General features: G+C 38.4%; 1 protein-coding gene across 1 annotated transcript; it reads right to left on the bottom strand.

The window, feature by feature from the left end:
- Positions 1-9,218: 9,218 nt before the first annotated feature.
- On the bottom strand, positions 9,219-9,560 carry LOC102997444 (60S ribosomal protein L35a-like). Its single transcript, XM_057533712.1, has one exon. The coding sequence runs from the start codon at positions 9,558-9,560 to the stop codon at positions 9,219-9,221; it is 342 nt and encodes a 113-aa protein (XP_057389695.1).
- Positions 9,561-10,215: the final 655 nt, after the last annotated feature.

The raw sequence follows: 10,215 nt of genomic DNA on the forward strand, positions 1-10,215 counted from the left end.
TCCTCCAGCTCTGTTTTTCTTTCTCAAGATTGCTTTGGCTATTCAGGGTCTTTTGTGTTTCCATACAAATTGTGAAATATTTTGTTCTAGTTCTGTGAAAAATGCCATTGGTAGTTTGATAGGGATTGCATTGAATCTGTAGATTGCTTTGAGTAGTATAGTCATTTTCACAATGTTGACTCTTCCAGTCCAAGAACATGGTATATCTCTGCATCTATTTGTATCATCTTTAATTTCTTTCATCAGTGTCTTATAGTTTTCTTCATACAGGTCTTTTGTCTCCTTAGGTAGATTTATTCCTAGGTATATTATTCTTTTTGTTGCAATGGTAAACGGGAGTGTTTCCTTAATTTCTCTTTCAGATTTTTCATCATTAGTGTATAGGAATGCAAGTGATTTCTGTGCATTAATTTTGTATCCTGCAACTTTACCAAATTCGTTGATTAGCTCTAGTAGTTTTCTGGTAGCATCTTTAGGATTCTCTATGTGTAGTATCATGTCATCGGCAAACAATGACAGCTTTACTTCTTCTTTTCCAATTTGGATTCCTTTTATTTCTTTTTCTTCTCTGATTGCTGTGGCTAAAACTTCCAAAACTATGTTGACTAATAGTGGTGAGAGTGGACAACCTTGTCTTGTTCCTGATCTTAGTGGAAATGGTTTCAGTTTTTCACCATTGAGGATGATGTTGGCTGTGGGTTTGTCATATATGGCCTTTATTATGTTGAGGTAACTTCCCTCTATGCCTACTTTCTGGAGGGCTTTTATCATAAATGGTGTTGAATTTTGTCAAAAGCTTTCTCTGCATCTATTGAGATGATCATATGGTTTTTCTCCTTCAATTTGTTAATATGGTTTATCACACTGATTGATTTGTGTATATTGAAGAATCCTTGCATTCCTGGGATAAACCCCACTTGATCATGGTGTATGATCCTTTTAATGTGCTGTTGGATTCTGTATGCTAGTATTTTGTTGAGGATTTTTGCGTCTATGTTCATCCGTGATATTGGCCTGTAGTTTTCTTTCTTTGTGACATCTTTGTCTGGTTTTGGTATCAGGGTGATGGTGGCCTCGTAGAATGAGTTTGGGAGTGTTCCTCCCTCTGCTATATTTTGGAAGAGTTTGAGAAGGATAGGTGTTAGCTCCTCTCTAAATGTTTGATAGAATTCACCTGTGAAGCCCTCTGGTCCTGGACTTTTGTTTGTTGGAAGATTTGTAATCACAGTTTCAATTTCAGTGCTTGTGATTGGTCTGTTTATATTTTCTGTTTCTTCCTGGTTCAGTCTGGGAAGGTTGTGCTTTTCTAAGAATTTGTCCATTTCTTCCAGGTTGTCCATTTTATTGGCATATAATTGCTTGTAGTAATCTCTCATGATCCTTTGTACTTCTGCAGCATGAGTTGTTACTTCTCGTTTTTCATTTCTAAGTCTATTGATTTGAGTCTTCCCCCTTTTTTTCTTGATGAGTCTGGCTAATGGTTTATCAATTTAGTTTATCTTCTCACAGAACCAGCTTTTAGTTTTATTGATCTTTGCCATTGCTTCCTTCATTCCTTTTTCATTTATTTCTGATCTTATCTTTATGATTTCTTTCCTTCTGCTAAGTTTGGAGGGTTTTTTGTTCTTCTTTCTCTAATTGCTTTAGGTGTACGGCTAGGTTTTTTATTTGAGATGTTTCTTCTTTCTTGAGGTAGGATTGTATTATAAACTTCCCTCTTAGAACTGCTTTTGCTGCATCCCATAGGTTATGGGTCATCGTGTTTTCATTGTCATTTGTTTCTAGGTATTTTTTGATTTCCTCTTTGATTTCTTCAGTGATCTCTTGGTTATTAAGTAGTGTATTGTTTAGTCTCCATGTGTTTGTATTTTTTTACTGATTTTTTCCTGTAATTGATATCTAGTCTCATAGCGTTGTGGTCAGAAAAGATACTTGATATGATTTCAATTTTCTTAAATTTACCAAGGCTTGATTTGTGACCCAAGATATGATCTATCCTGGAGAATGTTCCATGAGCACTTGAGAAGAATGTGTATTCTGTTGTTTTTGGATGGAATGTCCTATAAATATCAATTAAGTCCATCTTGTTTAATGTATCATTTAAAGCTTGTGTTTCCTTATTTATTTTCATTTTGGATGATCTGTCCATTGGTGAAAGTGGGGTGTTAGAGTCCCCTACTATGATTGTGTTACTGTCGATTTCCCCTTTTATGGCTGTTAGCATTTGCCTGATGTATTGAGGTGCTCCTATGTTGGGTGCATAAATATTTACAATTGTTATATCTTCTTCTTGGATTGAACCCTTGATCATTATGTAGTGTCCTTCTTTGTCTCTTGTAATAGTCTTTGTTTTTAAGTCTATTTTGTCTGATATGAGAATTGCTACTCCAGCTTTCTTTTGATTTCCATTTGCATGGAATATCTTTTTCCATCCCCTCACTTTCAGTCTGTATGTGTCCCTAGGTCTGAAGTGGGTCTCTTGTAGACAGCATATATATGGGTCTTGTTTTTGTATCCATTCAGCCAGTCTATGTCTTTTGGTTGGAGCATTTAATCCATTTACATTTAAGGTAATTATCGATATATATGTTCCTATTACCATTTTCTTAATTGTTTTGGGTTTGTTATTGTAGGTCTTTTCCTCCTCTTGTGTTTCCTGCCTAGAGAAGTTCCTTTAGCATTTGTTGTAAAGCTGGCTTGGTGGTGCTGAATTCTCTTAACTTTTGCTTGTTTGTAAAGGTTTTAATTTCTCCATCAAATCTGAATGAGATCCTTGCTGGGTAGAGTAATCTTGGTTGTAGGTTTTTCCCTTTCATCACTTTAAATATGTCCTGCCACTCCCTTCTGGATTGCAGAGTTTCTCCTGAAAGATCAGCTGTTAACCTTATGGGGATTCCCTTGTGTGTTATTTGTTGTTTTTCCCTTGCTGCTTTTAACATTTTTTCTTTGTATTTAATTTGTGATAGATTGATTAATACGTGTATTTGTGTGTTTCTCCTTGGATTTATCCTGTATGGGACGCTCTGCGCTTCCTGGACCTGATTATTTCCTTTAGGTAAGTTTTCAACTATAATCTCTTCAAATATCTTCTCAGTCCCTTTCTTTTTCTCTTCTTCTTCTGGGACCCCTATAATTCGAATGTTGGTGCGTTTAAAGTTGTCCCATAGGTCTCTAAGACTGTCCTCGATTCTTTTCATTTTTTTTTCTTTATTCTGCTCTGCAGTAGTTATTTCCACTATTTTATCTTCCAGGTTACTTATCCGTTCTTCTGCCTCAGTTATTCTTTTTATATATATATAAATTCATTTATTTTATTTATTTATTTTTGGCTGTGTTGGGTCTTCGTTGCTGTGTGCGGGCTTTCTCTAGTTGTGGTGAGAGGGGGCTACTCTTCGTTGTGGAGGGCGGGCTTCTTATTGTGGTGGCCTCTCTTGCTGTGGAGCACGGGCTCTAGGCATCTGGGCTTCAGTAGTTGCAGCACGCGGGCTCTAGACACAGGCTCAGTAGTTGTGGTGTGTGGGATTAGTTGCTCTGCAGCATGTGGGATCTTCCTGGACCAGGGCTCAAACCCATGTCCCCTGCATTGGCAGGTGGATTCTCAACCAATGCCACAGGGAAGCCCTGCCTCAGTTATTCTGCTATTGATTCCTTCTAGAGAATTTTTAATTTCATTTATTGTGTTGTTCATCATTGTTTGTTTGCTGTTTAGTTCTTCTAGGTCCTTGTTAAACGTTTCTTGTATTTTCTCCATTCTATTTCCAAGATTTTGGATAATCTTTACTATCATTATTCTGAATTCTTTTTCAGGTAGACTGACTATTTCCTCTTCATTTGTTTGGTCTGGTGGGTTTTTACCTTGCTTCTTCATCTGCTGTGTGTTTCTCTGTCTTCTCATTTTGCTTCACTTTGTCTCCTTCTCACAGGCTGCATGTTCGTAGTTCCCATTGTTTTTGTTGTCTGCCCCTAGTGGCTAAGGTTGGTTCAGTGGGTTGTGTAGGCTTCCTGGTGGAGGGGACTAGTGCCTGTGTTCTGGATCTTGTCTTTCTGGTGGGCAGGACCTTGTCCGGTGGTATGTTTTGGGGTGTCTGTGACCTTATTATGATTTTAGGCAGCCTCTCTGCTAATGGGTAGAGTTGTGTTCCTGTCTTGCTAGTTGTTTGGCATAGGGTGTCCAGCACTGTAGCTTGCTGGTCGTTGAGTGGAGCTGGGTCTTAGCATTGAGATGGAGATCTCTGGGAGAGCTTTCGCCGTTTGATATTACATGGAGCCAGGAGGTCTCTGATGGACCAATGTCCTGAACTTGGCTCTCCCACCTCAAAGGCACAGGCTTGACACCCGGCTGGAAGAAAGAATAAAAAAATTAAAAAGTAATTTAAAAAAGAAAGAAAGAAGAGAGCAACCAAATCAAAAAACAAATCCACCAATGATAACAAGTGCTAAAAACTATATAATAACAAACAAACAAACAAAACGGAAAGACAGAACCCTAGGACAAATGGTAAAAGCAAAGCTGTACAGACAAAATCACACAAAGAAGCATACACATACACACTCACAAAAGGAGAAAAAGGAATATATATATATATATATATATATATATTTTTTTTTTTTTAAAAAAGGAGGCAGAGAGCAACCAAATCAATAAACAAATCTACCAATTATAATAAACTCTAAATACTAAACTAAGAGAAACATAAAGCCAGGAACAAATTAGATGCAGAAAGCAAACCCTAAGAGTACAGTTGCTCCCAAAGTCCACTGCCTCAATTTTAGGATGATTCACTGTCTATTCAGGTATTCCACAGATGCAGGGTACATCACGTTGACTGTGGGGATTTAATCCACTGCTCCTGAGGCTGCTGGGAGAAATTTCCCTTTCTCTTCTTTGTTCGCACAGCTCCTGGGGTTCACCTTTGGATTTGGCCCCGCCTCTGCATGTAGGTCGCCTGAGGGCGTCTGTTCCCCGCCCAGACAGGATGGGGTTAAAGTAGCAGTTGATTAGGGGGCTCTGGCTCACTCAGGCTGGAGGGAGGGAGGGGTACGCAATGCAGGGCAAGCCTGTGGTGGCAGAGGCCGGCGTGACGTTGCAACAGCCTGAAGCATGCTGTGTGTTCTCCCAGGGAAGTTGTCCCTGATCACGGGACCCTGGCAGTGGCAGGCTGCACAGGCTCCCAGGAGGGGAGGTGTGGATAGTGACCTGTGTTTGCATACCGGCTTCTTGGTGGCTGCAGCAGCAGCCTTAGCATTTCATGCCCGTCTCTGGTGTCTGCGCTGATAGCCGTGGCTCGTGCCCATCTCTGGAGCTCGTTTAGGTGGTGCTCTGAATCCTCTCTCCTCGTGCACCCCGAAACAATGGTCTCTTGCCTCTTAGGCAGGTCCAGACTTTTTCCGGACTCCTTCCTGGCTAGCTGTGGCATACTAGCCCCCTTCAGGCTGTGTTCACGCAGTCAACCGCAGTCTGCTCCCTGGGATCTGACCTCCGAAGCCCAAGCCTCAGCTCCCAGCCCCCGCCCGCCCAGGTGGGTGAGCAGACAAGCCTCCCGGGCTGGTGAGTGCTTTTCGGCACCAATCCTTTGTGCGGGAATCTCTCCGCTTTGCCCTCTGCACCACTGTTGCTGCGCTCTCCTCCGTGGCTCTGAAGCTTCTCCCCCACCCCCCCTCCCAGCCCCCATCTCTGCCAGTGAAGGGGCTTCCTAGTGTGTGGAAACTTTTCCTCCTTCACAGCTCCCTCCCAGAGGTGCAGGTCCTGTCCCTATTCTTTTGTCTGTTTTTTCTTTTTTCTTTTGCCCTACCCAGGTACGTGGGGAGTTTCTTGCCTTTTGCGAAGTCTGAGGTCTTCTGTAGCATTCAGTTGGTGTTCTGTAGGAGCTGTTCCACACGTAGATGTATTTCTGATATATCTGTGAGGAGGAAGGTGATCTCCACGTCTTACAACTCCACCATCTTGAAGGTCTCCCCTGAAGTCTTTTGAAGAATAGTTGCTCTTAATTTGAATGAAGTTCAATTTATTAATCTTTTGTTTATGGTTGATGTCTTTGCCTACCATAAAGACACGAAGGTAGAATTCTATTTTTCTTCTAGAGGCATTATTGTTTCAGCTTTCTCATTTAGGGCTATAATCCATCTCAAATTAATTCTTTTTATTTCTTTTGACGTGAAGGTCAAGAGATTTTTTTCCCCATATGCATAACAAGTTCTTCCAGCACTATTTATTGAATTTTGGTGATAAGACAAATGACCTTATATGTGTGCATCTTTTCTGTACTCTATTTTGTCTCATTGGTATATTTAGTTATTCTTGTACTAATAACAAACTGTTTTTTGAATAATATTGAAATATCATGGTATAAGTTTTAAATTTATTCTTTTTCATTATATTGGCTATTCTAGGTCCTATTCAGTTCCCATATATATTTTGAGAACCAGCTGGTTGATTTAAAACCTGGAGGGGGCTTCCCTTGTGGCACAGAGGTTAAGAATCCACCTGCCAATGCAGGGAACTCTGGTTGGGGAAGATCCCACATGCCGCGAAGCAACTAAGCCAGTGTGCCACAACTACTGAGCCTGCACTCTAGAGCCAGCGAGCCACAACTACTGAAGCCGGCACACCTAAAGCCCGTGCTCCGCAACAAGGGAAGCCACTGCAATGAGAAACCTGCACACCACAACGAAGAGTAGGCCACGTTCACTGCAACTAGAGAAAGCCCACACACAGCAACGAAGACCCAACTCAGCCAAAAATAAATAAAATAAATACATTTAAAAAAAAGAACCTGGAGGGATTTAACTGGCTTTCTTTGACTCTAAAAAAAAAAAAAAAAGGTGACTTGATCTTAATACTGAGTCTTCCAATTCGCAAATATGGTATATCTCTCCATTTCTTTAGGTCTTCTTTAATTTCTCTCAGCAATGTTTTATAATTTTCATTGGAGAGGTTTTATGCCTTTTAAAAAGCAGCTTTATTGAGATATAATTAACATACCATAAATTTCTCCCATTTAAAGTGTTTAGTTCAAGTGGTTTTTAGTATATTCACAGTCATGCTACCATCCCCACAATTTCTGATTTTAGAACATTATCATCACCTGAAAAAGAAACCCTATACCCATTAGCAGTCATTACCAATTCCTGTCCCCTACCCCCCAGTTCCAGGCAACCATTAATCTTCTATCTGTGTCTATATAATTGTTTATTCTGGACATTTCATATAAATAGATTCATACAATATTTATTTTTTGCGACTGGATTCTTTCACTTAATGTTTTCAAGGTTTATCCTTGTTGTTGCATGTATCAGTATTTTATTACTCTTTATCGCTGAATACTATTCTATTGTACAGATATGCCACATATCTTGGGGGAAAACATTCAGTCTTTCTCCATTAATTATGATGTTAGCTGTGATTTTTCATAGATGCCCTTTATTAGGATGAGGAAATTTTCCTCTGTTCTTTATTAGGTTGAGGAAGTTTTCCTCTATGATATCATGAATGGATATTAGATATTGTTAAATGTTTTTCCTATGTCTATGAGATGATCATGTGCTTTCTGTCCTTTATTAATATGATGTATTATATTGATTGATTTTTGCATTTTTTTTTTGTTTTCTTGGGGGTTTTTTGGCTGCATTGGGTCTTCATTGCTGCGTGTGGGCTTTCTCTAGTTGCAGCGAGCAGGGGCTACTCTTTGTTGTGGTGCACAGGCTTCTCATTGCAGTGGCTTATCTTGTTGTGGAGCATGGGCTCTAGGTGTGCGGACTTCAGTAGTTGCAGCACGCGCACTCAGTAGTTGCAGTGCACAGGCTTCAGTAGCTGCGGCACAGGCTCTAGGGCGTGCGGGCTTCAGTAGTTGTGGCTGTGGGCTCTAGAGCACAGGCTCAGTAGTTGTGGCACACGGGCTTATTTGCTCCAAGGCATATGGGATCTTCCTGGAACAGGGATCGAACCTGTGTCCCCTGTGTTGGCAGGCAGATTCTTAACCACTGTGCCACCAGGGAAGTCCCTGATTTTTGCATGTTAAACCAACCTTACATTCCTGGCATAAATCCCATTTGGTCATGGTGTATAATTTTTTTTAAAAAATTTGCTACTGGATTCAGTTTGTTAGTGTTTTGTTGAAGATTTTTGTGCCTTTTTGTTACTTTTGTGTTTTTGTTTGCTATGGTAAATACTTTTGTTTTAAAATTTTACTGTTTAATTACTTGAAGCTAGTATACATGGACACAATTTATGTTTTTATAGTCACATATCCAGTGATCATGCTACATTTATTTATTCAAATACTTTTATAATTCTTTTGAATTTTCTACATACAAATTATGTCATCTGCAAATATTGTTATATTTCTTCTTTTCCAATCTTTATACCTTTTCCTTCTTTCCTGTTTATTGCACTAGCTTGGGCCTCCAGTATGACATTGAATGTGAGTATTGGTAGTAGATTTCCTTGTTTTGCTCTCTTGAAGAATCCAGCAAGTATGTTATCTGTAGCTTATTTAAAGATGCTCTTTATCAGATTGATAAAAGGCAATTTTCTTCTATACCACATTTGTTGAGAGTTTTTATGAATTTGTACATGATTCATATTTTGTATTCCATCAAATATTTGGAAGAATTCACCAGTGAAAATGTCCAGGAGTAGAGTTTTCCTTGTGGGGAAATTTATAATTAAACATTTATTTCTCTTAACAGAATTACTCAAATTTTATATTTTTTCTCATGTCATTTTGGTAAGTAATATTTTTAAAGGAATTTTCCATTATTTGAAGTTGTCAAATTTATTGGTATAAAGTTGTCCCTAATGCCTTCTTATTTATCCTTCAAAACCTATAAAATCTTTTTCCATACCTGATATTTGTAGGGTTATTTTCCTCTTTCTTGGTCAGTCTTGCTAAGGCTTATCAATTTTGTTAAACTTTCAAAGAACTGGTTTTTGGCTTAGTTTATTTTCTCGATTACTACTTTGCTTTCTATTTTAGTGATATCAAACTTATCTTTATTACTTCTTTTTAAATACTTTCTTTGGGTTTAAATTGATGTTTTTTTCTTTTAGTTTCTTACAGTGGAGGCATATACCATTCATATTCAATATTTTTTACTTTGTGATATATGCATTTAGAGCTAGAAACATGCCTCAAATTACTGCTTTTACTACAACCCAAGTGTTTTTTTTTTACAAGAGAACAAATCCTACACTTTTATTTATTTACTTTTCAATAAGTTTAAATCCTTGAAAGGTACAGCATCACATGGATTCTGTGTCCAATGGCCTTAGCAAGAAGATTGCTTTGGAATTTGTCACGAACCATGCCACTGTTTCCATGAACACCCGTTATCTTTCCCCAGATTACTCTGGTTTTGTTAGGTTTTCCATCAGGAGTTACTGTGTTGTTCTTTGCTTTGTACACATAAGTATATCTCTTGCCTAGATAGAATTCAGTTTCATCTTGAGCATATATACCTTCAACTTTCAGGAGAGCTGTGTGCTCCCTCTGGTTCCATAGACCCCACTGATAGCCAGCAAAAATGGCCTTGGACCACAGCCTTCCAGAAATATTTGTCATTTTAGAAGTCCTGTTCCCGGCAGGCCCCACTTATTTGCCCCCGAAGTTCAGCTGTGGGAGATCCACACACCTCCAAGGGTCCAAGATGGTTGAAAAAGCCCAAGTGTTTTTTATTTTCATTATTATTAACGTCAAAATATTTCAAAATTTCTATTCTGCCTTATTATTTGACCCATTGATTTTATAGAATTATATTGCTTAAGTTCAGATAACTTGGGAATTTTTCAATATTTTGTTTTGTTATTATTGTTGATTTTTAGTTTAATTCCATTGTGACCACACAACATACTGTACATGATTTCAATCATATGAAATGTATTAAATCTGTTTTATGGCCCAGTGTATAGACTATTTTGCTAAATGATCCATGTTCACTTGAAAAGAATAGATATTCTGTCATTGCTAGGTGTTGTATTCTGTATTTGTTAAGTTGGCTAATTGTGTCATTCTCATATTGTTACTGATTGTTTTGGGACTACTTATATATGAGTTAATAGGACTTGTGTGTTAAAATCATTTATTTATTAAAGTGGCTTTATCTTTTTCTCCTTTTTAGTTCTGTGAATCTTTGCTTTCAGAGTAGAATTCTAAAAATTCTCCCACAATGAGATATTATCTCAGTAGCTGATTGGCAAAAAAAGTTTCAAAGTGTTAC

This window comes from Balaenoptera acutorostrata, chromosome 19 (genome assembly GCF_949987535.1).
Source record: "Balaenoptera acutorostrata chromosome 19, mBalAcu1.1, whole genome shotgun sequence".
Taxonomy (NCBI): domain Eukaryota; kingdom Metazoa; phylum Chordata; class Mammalia; order Artiodactyla; family Balaenopteridae; genus Balaenoptera; species Balaenoptera acutorostrata.